Here is a 15,824-nt window from a genome sequence, read left to right on the forward strand (position 1 = left end):
CAAAAACAATAGAATACTCCTTTATTTTCTACAAAGTGGAAATTTAGAAAAAAAAGGTCATAAAGACAAAGACGGAGCAGAAAACACTGAAGTGCAGAAGAGACGGGGCACTTCTGTGCTTTTGGTTTTGTGCGTTCGTTTCGTCCAGATTAGATTACTGCACTGTACTGTTTGTTCCGGCCTGTCACGTGCTGGCACTAAAAACCTTCAGCTGGTCCAAAATGCTGCTGCAAGAATATGAAGGCAAACAAAACACGTTTGGCTGTTTCACACAGGTTCCAGCCTCCCGTCACTGGCTCCCCGTTCCCGCTGCACTGACTTAATGTGCTGCTTGTCCCCTCATATCATCTTACACGGCCTTATGGACCTTCTCCTGCCCTCCCTTCTCAAGGTGCAGGCCCCTCTCTGCACCCAGAGTTAAGAGGAGGTGTGCAGGCTGCAGAGCCTTCTCTTATTACCCCTCCTTCCCTAGAACCCTCTCCCAGCCCACACCACGCAAGCTGACTCTGTAGACCCCCTGCAGTCCAAACTGAAAACCCATCTGTTCTCATTAGCTTTCAACTAGGTTTTGTTTTTGGTTTTTTTTTGGGGGGGGGGCATTCCCCTCCCCTTTTTCTCCCCACCCTCCCTTTTTTCTCCCCAATTGTACTTGGCCAATTACCCCACGCTTCCGAGCCGCCCCGGTCGCTGCTCCACCCCCTCTGCCGACCCTGGGAGGGCTGCAGACTACCACATGCCTCCTCCCATACATGTGGAGTCACCAGCCGCTTCTTTTCACCTGACAGTGAGGAGTTTCACCAGGGGGACATAGCGCGGGGGAGGATCACACTAGTCCCTCCAGTTCCCCCTCCCTCCCAAACAGGCACCCTGACCAACCAGAGGAGGCGCTAGTGCAGTGACCAGGACACATACCCACATCTGGCTTCCCACCCGCAGACATGGCCGATTGTGACTGTAGGGACGCCCGACCAAGCCGGAGGAAACGCTGGGATTTGAACTGGCGATCCCCGTGTTGGTAGGCAGTGGATTAGACCGCCACGCTACCCAGACACCCATTACTTTCAACTAGTTTTAGATCTGTTTGATAGGTTGACTTCCTTTTGTACTTTGCCACAACTGTCCTCTTTTTGTTGTGGTGGGGGCGGGGTGTAGTTTAGATGTGATGCAGAATCATAAGCAATGGCGGCAGAAACAAAGTCATAGATTTGTATAATGTGGATCAGTTTCCATGACAATGACTGACATGTTGTGCCTGACCTCTCTAGCTCCCTCTGATAAATAACCAACGCCCATCCCCATCTCCCTCCAGAGTTTCCACGCGGTCTTCAGTGACATCACTAGCACCAATGTGACCACACTCATCGTGGGCCTGGTGTGCATCGTCTTCCTGTACAGCGTCAAAGACCTCAATGAGCGCTTCAAGAAGAAGCTGCCTGTGCCCATTCCTGGAGAGATCATCGTGGTCATCATGTCAACAAGCATCTCCTTCAGCCTCAACCTCTCCGAAAACTATGACGTGGACGTGGTCGGGAAAATCCCAACCGGGTAGGTTGTTTTGGTGCATTGGGACCATTTGCTTAAAGTTCACATCCAACCTCAGATGATGTGAAATGCCAGCGGTCCCTGCAGAGCAATTCATTTTTTATGTGCAGAGCTTGGGAGTCAGCTTTTCAGTGTCAGATACTAAGTTTAATAATGATAATAACAATAATCATGATAATATTAGGGGGGGGGGCAGTATATTGACACCCTGCCAGGGAGTCAATCAGGGCCTCTGGTACCACTAACACTACAGTTTTTCTATTCCTCCAGCTAGGTCATTACATTCACCTGTGGTTTCAGTTCTTCAGCCTCCAATCGGGGAGGTGTTACACCTGGAACAACAGGTGAATGTAATGACCTACCTGGTGGAATAGAAAACCAGCAGTACTGGTGGTATGTGATGACAAGTTTAAAAATTACTGACGCAGGGCATGCTAGGATAGACTCCAGCTCTCCCGAGACCCTTGATTGTATTAATCAGGTATAGAGAATGAATTGATGAATGAAAATAGTAAAAATAGAGAATATCATTGTTGGGCAGCACAGTGGTCCAGTGGTCAGCACTGTTGCCTCAGAGCAAGAGGGTCCTGGGTTCGAACCCCAGGCCATCCCAGGTCCTTTCTGTGTGGTTTGCATATTCTCGCTGTGTCTGTGTGGGTTTCCTCCGGGTGCTCAGGTTTCCTCCCACCATCAAAAAGACATGCATGTTAGGGTTGATACTCCTGCCTGTGCCCCTGAGCAAGGCAGTGGAAAGAAGAACTGGAGTTGGTCCCCGGGCGCTGCAGCTGCCCACTGCTGCTATACAATAGGATGGGTTACATCCAGAAGACACATTCATTGTAAGAATACAATGACAAAATAAAGTGGCTTTCTTTCTACTTAGGCTCCTGCCCCCTTCAGTTCCACACTTCTGTCTGCTCCCTAATCTGATCGCCGATTCCTTCACCATTGCGATCGTGGGATTCTCGATGGGCATCTCTTTGGCCAAGATCTTCGCCCTGAAGCACGGCTACAGTGTAGATGGAAACCAGGTGAGTGGCAGACACACGGCGGAGATCTGAGAACACGTAGACTCACAAGTCAGTCTCTTCATGCCTCGCTCAACTAGAGGCTGAGGACAGTGTCCCAGCTGTCATTGCTAAAACTGGGTGGAAACCATTAGAGTTTAAAAAAAAAACCTGCATTGCAGAACCAATCCAAAGTCTTTAGGGCAGCCCTTCACACTGGGGTGGTGATCTGCAGAAGTCATGTGCTTGTAAACACTGTCGTACCAGCAACACGTGCATGACAGGATGGCTGAGCTGAAGAAAACTCCTTCAGGTTTGTTAATGTTTATTACGTTTGCAGCAAAACATATTCATCAGTTAAAAACAAACACATTCTTCCATTAGGACATGAGTCATCCTTCTGGCCAGACTACACGTCTGCTGTGCAGGACATTACAGGACCAATTAGCCAACATGTCTTTCTTGTCCTGGGGTAAAAGTTTTAAACAAAGTCACTGTAAAGACTTAATTGCACAAATCTTGTGGACTGAGCACACATTCAATAAAATGGAATCAAATAATCTAACGTTGCTCAGGACATCCACGTTCAGTGGTTTAAAAAGCTCTCCGTGTTACACGGAGATTGACTATAGCTCCAGTCAGTCACTACGGAGGAGGAGGAGAGGGGCAGGCATGATTTCTGGTAAGACTTGTCCTAGATTTCCAAAGCAGGAGGCGTAGGTTTGTTAGCAGCCGTTCTCGCTGCCGCTGTAGCGACCACCTTGCATGTGGAAGTCCCCAGACGTTGGTAAGCGGAGATCTGTGATGGTCTGGAATCACGAGACCGGAGGGCGTGTGACAGTCATGGAATTCTTCAGCGCCTTTCTCAAAGACTCTGAGGGGATTTGAACTTGTGATCCTCATGTGAGGATAGAGCTGTTGTATTTTTTTGGTTGTTCTGATTATCATTTGTTATTAACATGATGTCTTTACTGTTGTTCTGACATCACAGGAGTTGATGGCTCTGGGCTTGTGTAACTTCATTGGTTCCTTCTTCCAAACGTTTGCCATCACATGTTCAATGTCAAGGAGCCTGGTCCAGGAGAGCACAGGAGGAAAGACACAGGTCTGTCTCTCTCTCTCACACACACACACACACACACACACACACACACACACACACACACACACACACACACACACACACACACAGGCAAACTCACATCATTCACACACCCCTTGAGTAGATATCGGTGTGTGAGGAGAACCGGTTGCACAGTTGCAGGTGTTGCAGTTGTGACCTTTTCTTAATGACTTAATTGCAGCTGTAAAACCATAAAAACTACAGCATAAGCAGACGAGATAGTAAATAAACAGACATTGTTGACACAGTGATTTTATCACTGGGCCATGCTTGTGTTCATATCGCAGTAAATGCAACAGATGCTATCTTTATTGTTGATAAGAAGAACGGCTATCGCTGAACTGGGTTGTATTTTCTACCTGAACCGTGTGCGCACAGGTTTTCATTCCAGTCCAATACTTCACCATCTGGTTTCACTGATTAACACATCCTGAATGAGACCGAGGAGGACAAGTAAGTAAAATCAGATGGTGTCGTGTTTGGTTGCATAGAAAACCTGCATACACACGACTACGTAGTGAATGGTCAAGTCAATTTTATTTGTATAGCCCAATATCACAAATTTGCCTCAGTGGGCTTTACAGCAGCCACACAGCACAGCAGCCAAGCAGGCCTTTAAATTAGTCATTTGAGTACAACCATCAGTCTTACAGGCACATACAGCTGAGTATCAGCCGCATAGCAATGACATTTATTCTATGACTGCATATAATTTGGCCGAGAGGTGAACCTTAAGCCGAACCTCACGAAGCCGGAAGTCCGAAGAACAAACGCTGTAGGCTGACTAGTGGCTTGTAACAGCACGCTCAGTAGATCAGAGACCAAATCCTACAATAAAGGTAACTGCTGAGCTCGAAGCTAGTAAACAGACTAGGAACAAAAGGCTGCCCACTAACACAACAGTCATTTGAGAATGAAAACTATAAGTCAAGTCAATTTTATTTGTATAGCCCAATATCACAAATTTGCCTCAAGGGGCTTTACAGCAACACAACATCCTGTCCTTAGACCCTCACATCAGATAAGGAACAACTCCCTAAAAACCTTTAACAGGAAGAAAAAATAGGAAGAAACCTCAGGGAGTGCAACAGAGGAGGATCTCTCTCCCAATGTAACGCTGGGTATTTGGACCCAATTGCACAGAAGAGGCAGAGCCAGTTGGTAAAGTACAAAGTCTCTTTACTGGACTTCAGCAAAACACACAATACCAAAAGACTACTGCCAAACAGGACAGGCAATAATGCAAACTAGAATAAACGTAACATGCAAAACAAGCACAACACTCTCTCACACAGAGGAGGCAGAAGAGGGTTCAGGATACAAGAGCTCCCGCAGACCGACGTGAAGCCTCTCCAAGACTCGGTAGAGGACATCTGCAAAACAACCCGTTAAATAGTCCCCAGCACAGGTGCTGGGGACTTCATAAGATATATGAAGAATATGATGAGGAGGATGCCAAGCAGTGTCCAGATGCCACCGGAACTGCCCAGGACCCGAGCCATGTGACCAGCATCACCATGGAGACAAAAACAAAAACCACATTAGCCACACATCTGAGTGAGAGAAGGATATAACATTAAAATTATATGGATGTATCAGATATATAAAAAGAAAATGGTGTCCGGGTAGCGTAGCAGCCTATTCTGTTGCCTACCAACACAGGGATCTCCGGTTCGAATCCCTATGTTGCCTCCAGCTTGGTCAGACGTCTCTACAGACACAATTGTCCATGTCTGAGGGAGGGAAGCCAGATGTGGGTATGTGTCCTGGTCGCTGCACTAGCGCCTCCTGTGGTTGGTCGGGGCGCCTGTTCAGGGAGGGGATAGCGTGATCCTCCCATGCGCTGCGTCCCCCTGGTGAAAGTCCTCACTGTCAGGTGAAAAGAAACAGCTGGTGTCTCCACTTGTATGGGGGGAGGCATGTGGTAGTCTGCAGCCCTCCCCAGATCAGCAGAGAGGGTGGAGCAGAGACCGGGACAGCTCAGAAGAGTGGGGTAATTGGCCAAGTATAAATGGGGGGAAAGGGGGAAAAAAATCCCCCCAAAAATAAAAAGAAACTGTAATGAAGGGGATGTCAAGCAGTGTCCAGGTGATGACCACCATCACCATGGAGACCTGGGAGGAGGATAGACTACACATGCACACAAGGGAGACTCACATGACACCATTCACACACATACAAGAAGAGAAAGGAGAGGACATCATTCAGAGAGAGAGAAAAGACATGTGAGAGAAGAGAACAGTTTGCAATAGTCAATAATCTATACCCTATAATCGATACCCTATAATCTGTACACTATAATCTGTACACTATAATCTATAGTCTATACCCTATACTCTATACTCTGTAATCTATACCCTATAATATAGTATACTCTATAATCTATACGGTATAATCTCGTCAGCAGAACAGTGCTTGGTAAATTCATTGGGACAGAAACCGACCCACCATGCAGTACAGGTTGTGAAGAACTCAATTTAAAGATAACTAATTGTAGGCTAAACTAATTGTAGGATAAGTGAACGAAGCACAGAAAATAGTGTAGGACAAATGAAGAGGCTAGTGCAGAATATAGAAGAGAGTGAGTGAATAAACGGCAGTTCGATTTTACAAAGCCAAATCAAGGATGTGCACATCCTCATCCCTGAAAGAGTGGTCACTGGTCTGTAGATGGGTGTAGACTGTGTAGATGGGTGGAGACTGTGTAGATGGGTGTAGACTGTGTAGATGGCGTAGACTGTGGGGTCCTGGTCTGACGTGCTAGCTCTCCTGTGTTGGGCCATCCTCTTGGCCAGCGTCTGTTTGGTTTCCCTGATGTACAAGTCACGGCAACCCTCCTGGCACCTAACAGCTGCACTGTATTGCTCCGTTTGTGCCGGGGGACCCGGTCCGTGAGGTGGACCAACATCTGGTGCAGTGTGTTTTTTGGGGTTTGAAAGCAACTGAGACGCGGTGTTTTGAAAATGCACATCTCAACTTTTCTGACACTCCCACCACAAACAGAATCACCGCTGGTTTACACTTGGACAGCTGTTGCCCTTCCCCTCTCTTCGGTCGGCCGGTGCACTGTTTGGTGTTTGGGCGTTGTTGGGGATATGCAGACGTAAATGAAAGTGTTCTGTGTGTTCAGATTGCGGGGCTGCTGGCGTCACTGGTGGTGTTGCTGGTGGTGGTGGCCATCGGTTTTGTCTTCCAGCCGCTCCCTCAGGTAGGTGGAGACTTGAAGAAAAATGACACTACTAATGTGTAGTAGTCATTCACTAATTTGATTTTCACTATTCCGTTTAGTGAGATGTACCTACAGATAAGGACAGATGAAGCCAAGTATCTTCGCTCTGTTTAGCTCTGTGTCTTCATCTTTCCTCTCCTCTCATGCTTTTGTCCCATTTAGATCTGCTCAGTGTGTGGATATAATGTGTGTGTGTGTATTTATATGACGTGTATATATAGGATGTGTGTGTGTGTGTGTGTGTATATATATATGAACTTAGCACAGAAAGTAAGGAAATGTGTGTTTGGTGGATTATGTCTTTGTTGTAACAATGCTTCTTGGCAGTAAATCTTATACCGTTGGAAAGCCTGTTTATTCCCCTTGTAAATGGCGCCACATGTGTAAGGAACATGCATTTGTGGGATGAGCAGCAGAGCTGAGTATTTGGGTTGCGCCCATGAAAAATTTGCCAGATCTTCTCTGCCAATGCCAAACAGCTTATTCTGCTATTGACTCTTGTTTGGTGGATTGGATGATTGAAGTCTGAAGAAACAAGACATATTGGCAATTTAACAATTTATTCATTTAACAAACAGGAGCCTCAGTAGAGTGTGGAAGAACCATACACAGCCACAACAGCCTGGCACCTCCTCCTCCTCATGCTGGTCACCCGCCTGGTCACACACTGCTGTGGGATGGCATCCCATTCTTCAACCAGCATTTGTCGCAAGTCAGCCAACGTGGTTGTGTTGGTCCCTCTGGCACGAACAGCATGCCCAAGCTGATCCCACAAGTGTTCAATGGGGTTGAGGTCAGGACTACTGGCAGGCCATTCCATCCTCTCCACTCCCAAATTCTGGAGGTAGTCTCTGATAAACCCCGCTCTGTGAGGGAGAGCATTGTCATCTTGGAGGATAGAGTTCGGTCCTAGACTGTGGAGATAGTGGATTGCCTCTGGTTGCAGAATCTCATCTCGATATCTCTCTGCATTGAGATTGCCTCCAATGATGACAAGCCTCGTTCTTCCCGTGAGGGAGATGCCGCCCCACATCATCACACTGCCTCAACCAAAAGATGTTACTCTATCGATGCAGCAATCAGCATAGCGTTCTCCGCGTCTTATCCACACTTTGACCCTACGATCCAACTGCCGTAGGCAAAATCTGGACTCATTGCTGAACATAACGTTCCAGTGCACATGTTGCCGACACCAGCTCAAACGGGCCTGACGGTGAAGGGCAGTCATGGCAGGCCTCCTGGCCCTATGACACTGGAGATTGGCTGCATGCAGTCTCTTCCGGATTGTCTGGGCAGAGAGCCGTCGGCCATATCGTCCTGCAAACCTTGACCGCAAATCTGTAGAAGACTGCCTACGGTTCCTAAGTGCTGACAGGGAGAGGAAACGGTCTTCTTGTGGTGTCGTCTTCTTGGGACGCCCACTTCGCAGCCTGTCTCTGACATCCTCCGTTATATGGAACTTGGCTTTCAGTTTGGAGGTGGTACTAGGGCTCACTCCAAATAATGCCACAGCTTGGTTGTGCGGAACACCAGCTTGACGTTGCCCTGTCGTACGGGCCCTATCCAGATCAGTCAAACGTGGCATGCCGATTCTTGGAGCAGACACCAACTGACCACTGTAGCAGGGCCCATGCTCACAGGTGCTGCCAATCAGGCACCTGATTGGCAGCACCTGGGGTACCAGAAACTCAAAACAAGAGTCGGTAGCAACAGCAAAATAAGCTGTTTGGCATTGGCAGAGAAGATCTGGCAAATTTTTCATGGACGCAACCCACATACTCAGCTCTGCTGCTCATCCCACAAATGCATGTTCCTTACACATGTGGCGCCATTTAAAAGGGGAATAAACAGGCTTTCCAACGGTATAAGATTTACTGCCAGGAAGCATTGTTACAACAAAGACATAATCTACCAAACACACTTTTCCTTGCTTAGTTTATATATATATATGCTGTCAGCTGATCAGCAGTGTAGTTAAAGTAGCCTACTTATTTCCCTGCAGTATTCAAAATATGCCAGTTCGGTCCTTTGGATAGAATTTGCTTGTAAAGGCTAACACTTGAGGGCGGCACGGTGGCGCAGTGGTTAGCACAGTCGCCTCACAGCCAGAAGTTTCTGGGTTCGAGCCCCGGGGTAGTCCAACCTTGGGGGTGGTCCCGGGTCGTCCTCTGTGTGGAGTTTGCATGTTGTCCCCGTGTCTGTGTGGGTTTCCTCCGGGGGCTCCGGTTTCCTCCCACAGTCCAAAGACATGTAGGTCAGGTGACTCGGCCGTACTAAATTCTCCCTAGGTGTGTGTGTGTGTGTGTGTGTGTGTGTGTGTGTGTGTGTGTGTGTGTGTGTGTGTGTGGGCCCTGTGATGGACTAGCCGGTCTGTCCAGGGTGTCTCCCCACCTGCCCCCCAATGACTGCTGGGATAGGCTCCAGCACCCCTGCGTCCCTGATGGGGATAAGTGGTTTGGGTAATGGATGTATGATGTGAGACCGGGTGTGTTGTGGGATTGTGGTTGTGGTAATCTGGTGATAGAACTTAAAAGTGGTCATTCCCTGGTCTTAAAGGCTGCAGTACAGTAAAGTGAGACTGTTTTCTGAACTTCTTCCACTGTGTTACTTGACCTGCTTGTCGTCATATCCACATTGCTGATGATCATTGTCAGCATGTTGTGCTGTGTAAATATCTTGTGGAAGCACCAGTGGTCATCCACCAGATATCACCACGTGGTCCATGTGGAGGTGCTCAGTCTGTGATGCCGTGGTATGTGGGTTGGTGGGTATGGCCCGGCCCTCTGTCCATCTGATGGTGTTGTGTTCCAGACGGTGTTGGCAGCCATCATCATGGTTAACCTGCTGGGTATGTTCAAGCAGACCAGAGACATCCCCGCCCTGTGGAGGACCAGCAGAATAGAACTGGTGAGTCTGTGGAGCGCCACCGGGCCCAGAATACATCCAGCTTGTGCTCAAGCCGGAATAGATGAAAATCTTCCTGCTTCGGGTTTTGAAAAGACATGTCAGGTTTATGGGGAACTTGAATTCATGTTGGTTGATCCACCAGGCACCTTTATGAGTGAATGTTTTTGTTCTTTTAAAGCCGGTAGTTTAAATCTGTTTGGCTCAACCAAACCGCTGAAAAAAAATCCTTGGCGCAACAAACGTTGTTTAAAACAGATGTATAGGGGCGTCCAGGTAGCGTGGCGGTCTAGTCCATTGCCTACCAACACAGGATTCGCTGGTTCAAATCCCCGTGTTACCTACAGCTTGGTCGGGCGTCCCTACAGACACAATTGGCTGTGTCTGTGGGTGGGAGGCCGGATGTGGGTATGTGTCCTGGTCGCTGCACAAGCGCCTCCTCTGGTCGGTTGGGGCGCCTGTTCAGGGGGGGAGGGGGAACTGGGGGGAATAGCGTGATCCTCCCACGCGCTACGTCCTCCTGGTGAAACTCCTCACTGTCAGGTGAAAAGAAGCGGCTGGTGACTCCACATGTATGGGAGGAGACATGTGGTAGTCTGCAGCCCTCCCCGGATCAGCAGAGGGGTGGAGCAGAGACCGGGATGGCTCGGAAGAGTGGGGTGATTGGCTGGACACAATTGGTGAGAAAAAGGAGGGGGGGACAGATAGATAAAGTCTTATTTTGGTGATGGTTACTACACTTGTTCACAACATCGAGTCCCGTTAGCTCATCCCAAATCTCTGGTGCAAACCTGAGCTGTTTTCCTTCAGATGAGCAGAACCATCTCACTGTGCCTGCAGACATTCTCTGCAGCCCTGTTTATATTGGGCCTGGTGTTACTGGACCAGTGTGTGTCCTATGTAGGTGGTGGTGAGGTGGGTGTGTGAGCTCCATCCAGACTGGATGAGAGTCAGCAGGGCTGCGGTGTCAGAAACACACATAAAACCTGGTGGAACCTGAGTTGTACTTATGGACGTAGTAGTACTATGTGTTGGTGAAGGTCTTCTACCAGCTTGTTCTGTCATGTCTGCTGGTTAGACACAACACCTTCACTTCTTCTTCACACTCAACAATACCTGCCTTCTTCTTCCTCACCTGGCCGCTATGATGAAGATGAAAACACTATGCACCCTGTCATTTTTCCTGGCAAAGTCCTGCCAGACACCACCCATCCACACCACACACTGCTGCAGCCTGCAGGATGTGATGTTCATGGATTAGCTATTATCTTAATTTGTTTACATGTAAATCTTCATGGCTTTAATGTTAAAGACGGTCTCCATTTTATATTAGTCTGTTTCTTCGTCTTCTTTTCCTTCAGGCGATCTGGCTGGTAGCCTTCACTGCCTCCGTGCTCTTGGGCCTGGACTTCGGCCTCGTGGTCGCCATTGCATTTGCCATTTTAACGGTCATCTACCGAACACAAAGGTACTGCTGAGGCTCCGTGTTGTGTGTAGGTGTGGGAAGTCGGCAGGGAAAGTCGACAGCAGCTGACATGTTGAACCAGCTCCAGTCTTGTTGTGATGTTGGTGTAATGAATTCATGTTCTGCATCACACACACACACACGCACACACACACACAGGACAGAAGATTTGAAAAAAAAAAACAGAAGGCTTGTTTCAACCTGTATGGAGCACAAAGTCAGTCAATTTTGCTTAAGAAAATACAAATTTAAAAAACTTAAGACTTACCTCCGGCTTGGTTGGGCATCTCTACAGACACAATTGGCTGTGTCTGCAGGTGGGAAGCCGGATGTGAAGAGTAGGGTAATTGGCCCAGTACAATGGAGAGAAAAAGGAGGGAAAAACTTAAGACATTAAGTAATTTGTTTTTATAATGGAGATACCCATAGAGGATACACACTTTGTTGAAAAGTAAAACAGTTGAGTCCCACAACCACTGATGACGTCATCACTTTAAGCTGATGTTGACTAAGATTGTCGTTTCATACATACGTACATCATACATACATACATACATACATACATACATACATACATACATACATACATACATACATACATACATACATACATACATATAGTATACATACATACATATAGTATACATACATCATACATACATTACATTACATTACATTACAGTAATTTAGCCAACACTTTTATCCAAATCCGACAAAGAAGGAAATATTTGTAAAAAAATATTAAATGATCCCGTGACTGGCAATTTGCCTAACAATGTAAAATTCTCCAAGTGTTTTAAACACCACCTGCCTGGTGTTCCTGACGTGGTAAAACAAACAAACCTATATTTGAACTAGATCTGATGTATCTGGGGATGGCACGGTGGAGCAGTGGGTAGCGCGGTTGCCTCACAGCAAGAAGTCCTGGTCCTGGGTTCGAGCCCCGGGGTAGTCCGACTTTGGGGGTCGTCCCAGGTCGTCCTCTGTGTGGAGTTTGCATGTTCTCCCCGTGTCTGTGTGGGTTTCCTCCGGGGCTCTGGTTTCCTCCCACAGTCCAAAGACCTGTAGGTCAGGTGAATCGGCCATATTAAGTTGTCCCTAGGTGTGTGTGTGTGTGGGGCCCCTGTGTGATGGCCTGGCGGCCTGTCCAGGGTGTCTCCCCGCCTGCCGCCCAATGACTGCTGAGATAGGCTTCAGCATCCCTGCGACCCTGAGAGCAGGATAAGCGGTTGGGGTAATGGATGGATGATGATATATCTGGAGTTAAGAAACCATCTTTGTCAGTGTTATGTTTTACTGACTGGCTTCACTCACTCACCTCTCTGTTGTATGTGTTATATTTGCTATATCTGTTGTATCTGTTATCTTTGTTGTATCTGTTATAGTTATTATATCTGTTATATTTGTTGTATTTGTTATATTTGTTATATCTGTTATAGTTATTATATCTGTTATCTTTGTTGTATTTGTTATATCTGTTATAGTTATTATATCTGTTATATTTGCTGTATTTGCTCTTTAGCTCGAAGACGGCCGTGCTTGGTCAAATTCCAGGTACAGACATGTACTATGATGTGGATGAATATGAAGAGGTGAGTCTTTCTCTCTGTCTCTCTCTGTCTCTCTCTCTGTCTCTGTCTCTCTCTCTGTCTCTCTCTCTGTCTGTCTGTCTGTCTGTCTGTCTGTCTGTCTCTCTCTCTCTCACGGTGTTGTGTGTTGGTTCCCAGGCTGCTGAGTGTTCAGGGATTAAGATTTTCCACTTCAACTCTTCAATCTACTTCGCCAACAGCGACCAGTACATTAACACCCTCAAAGAGAAGGTACTCCCAGTCACTCAGGACAGAAACACTGGAACCCGCCGACTGTTGTTTTCTGGGCCCCCATGAGGACCAAGGGTCTATTTTAGGGTTAGGACTTGAGTTTAGGCTTAAGGTTAGGCATGTAGTTATGATGGTTAGGGTTAAGAGCGGGGGGAACGTATGTAGTCAATGAGGGGTCCCCACGAGTACAGGGAGATATGATGTGTGTGTGTGTGTGTGTGTGTGTGTGTGTGAGAGAGAGAGATAGAAGTGCATGTATGGTCATAGATTACATGCTATTGTTTTTTTAACTGCTTGGCGGCCTGTCCAGGGTGTCTCCCTGCCTGCCGCCCAGTGACTGCTGGGATAGGCTCCAGCATCCCACGACCCTGAGAGCAGGATAAGCGGTTTGGATGATGGGTGGATGCATGGATGGGTGGATGGATGGATGGATGGGTGGATGGATAGATGGGTGGGTTGATGGATGGACAGGTGGGTGGATGGATGGATGGATGGATGGATAGATGAATGGATGGATGGATGGATGGATGGATGGATGGATGGATGGATGGATGGATGGATGGATGGATGGGTGGATGGATGGGTGGATAGATGGATGGATGGATGGATGGATGGGTGGATGGATAGATGGGTGGACGGGTGGATGGATGGGTGCGTGGATAGATGGATGGATGGGTGGGTGGATGGATGGATGGATGGATGGATGGATGGACAGGTGGATGGATGGATGGATGGGTGGATGGATAGATGGGTGGGTGGATGGATAGATGGGTGGGTGGGTGGATAGATGGATGGACAGGTGGATGGATGGGTGGGTGGATAGATGGATGGATGGATAGATGTGTGGGTGGATGGATAGATGGGTGGATGGATGGATGGATGGATGGATGGGTGGGTGGATAGATGGATGGACGGGTGGATGGATGGATGGATGGATGGATGGATGGGTGGGTGGATAGATGGATGGACGGGTGGATGGATGGATGGATGGATGGATGGATGGATGGATGGATGGATGGACAGGTGGATGGATGGGTGGGTGGATAGATGGATGGATGGATAGATGTGTGGGTGGATGGATAGATGGGTGGATGGATGGATGGATGGATGGATGGATGGATGGATGGATGGATGGATGGATGGGTGGGTGGATAGATGGATGGACGGGTGGATGGGTGGATGGATGGATGGATGGATGGATGGATGGATGGGTGGGTGGATGGATGGACGGTTGGATAGATGGATGGACAGATGGATGGATGGGTGGGTGGATAGATGGGTGGGTGGATAGATGGATGGACAGGTGGATGGGTGGGTGGGTGGATGGATGGGTGGGTGGATAGACGGGTGGATGGATGGAGGTTTCTGTATGATGTTCATATTAAACACGAGACGAGTCAGGATTCAAGAGGAAGTCAGTTTGACAAAGCTCCACTGAGCCAAACCACCATTTAGTCAAGATCAGCGTTAAGCCGTTCAGTGAACCTTAACAAACTCCTGTCCTCCTTACACAACCATCTCTGCTTCTGTCGTTTACACAGACGGGTCTAAACCCGGCGAAGATACAAGCCGCCCGTAAAGTTAGAAGAAAACAGAGAGAATCGGAGGAGAAAGGAACACGAGGCCATGCGTCTCCTCAGACTGTAGTGGTGAGTCTGTTTCCTCTTGGCTTCCCTCACTTCCTGTGAGGTTTCGGTCGTGGATTCCGTTGTCACTCATTTCGACGGTGACATTGTGCATCACAACACGAGATCCAGTGCTTTCGATTTATGACAGTATTGAATTATTGTTGAACCCCGCCCCCCTAATTCGCTCATTTGATTGGTTGAAGGTGACAGGTGAGGGCGTGTCCCATGAGGTCGTGTCGTGGGATGACGCGGAGGAGCACGGGAACAGCAGCGTGGCAGAGAAACACAGCCAATCAGATTTGGAGGAGGCGGTCTTCCTGGACTCTCCGGGCTCCACCCACTCCATCATCCTGGACTGGACTTCTGTGAACTTCCTGGACTCGGTCGGCGCCAAAGCGGTCAAGGCGGTACGTTGTATAACTTGCTGCCTTTCAGAGACCATTCATTTGTAACTCGATCATCCCTAAACAGACTCGGACAACACAAAGTCCACCTGACTCCGACACGGCCGCGTTGTCGCAGACACAGGTGGAGGCTTTGAAGACGCCCTCGCAGACACCACGCCCTCGCAGACACCACGCCGTTGCAGACACCACGCCCTCGCAGACACCACGCCGTTGCAGACACAGGTGGCGGCCATGAAGACGGGCTTGTAGTGTGAGCGAGACAAGCCACGACTTGAGCTGACTGGTCATGTGACCTGACATGGTGACCACTGGAGAAAAAAACGAATAAATAAATAGATAAAATGTTATATTGTGGGGCATCCGGGTAGCATAGCGGTCTATTCCGTTGCCTACCAACACGGGGATCGCTGGTTCGAATCCCCATGTTGCCTCCGGCTTGGTCGGGCGTCCCTACAGACACAATTGGCTGTGTCTGCAGGTAGGAAGCCGGATGTGGGTACGTGTCCTAGTCGCTGCACTAGCGCCTCCTGTTTGGGAGGGAGAGAGGGAGGGGGGACTGGGGGGAATAGCGTGCTCCTCCCACGTGCTGTGTCCCTCTGGTGAAACTCCTCACTATCAGGTGAAAAGAAGCGTCTGGTGACTCCACATGTATGGGAGGAGGCGTGTGGTAGTCTGCAGCCCTCCTGGATCAGCAGAGGG

At 48.4% G+C, this 15,824-nt stretch overlaps 1 protein-coding gene across 4 annotated transcripts in view; it reads left to right on the top strand.

Moving 5' to 3' along the window:
• Positions 1 to 15,824, top strand: part of slc26a5 (solute carrier family 26 member 5) — a 37,209-nt gene that overhangs the window by 18,068 nt on the left and 3,317 nt on the right. For all 4 annotated transcript variants that reach the window (XM_056276614.1, XM_056276616.1, XM_056276615.1 and 1 more), the window contains 10 exons: positions 1,310 to 1,545; positions 2,426 to 2,573; positions 3,541 to 3,654; positions 6,803 to 6,880; positions 9,713 to 9,808; positions 11,167 to 11,273; positions 12,793 to 12,862; positions 12,998 to 13,090; positions 14,632 to 14,739; positions 14,922 to 15,125. In XM_056276614.1, coding sequence (XP_056132589.1) covers positions 1,310 to 1,545; positions 2,426 to 2,573; positions 3,541 to 3,654; positions 6,803 to 6,880; positions 9,713 to 9,808; positions 11,167 to 11,273; positions 12,793 to 12,862; positions 12,998 to 13,090; positions 14,632 to 14,739; positions 14,922 to 15,125 — 1,254 coding nt within the window. The remainder of the gene's footprint in view (positions 1 to 1,309; positions 1,546 to 2,425; positions 2,574 to 3,540; positions 3,655 to 6,802; positions 6,881 to 9,712; positions 9,809 to 11,166; positions 11,274 to 12,792; positions 12,863 to 12,997; positions 13,091 to 14,631; positions 14,740 to 14,921; positions 15,126 to 15,824) is intronic.

This window comes from Lampris incognitus, chromosome 3, assembly GCF_029633865.1.
Source record: "Lampris incognitus isolate fLamInc1 chromosome 3, fLamInc1.hap2, whole genome shotgun sequence".
NCBI lineage: Eukaryota > Metazoa > Chordata > Actinopteri > Lampriformes > Lampridae > Lampris > Lampris incognitus.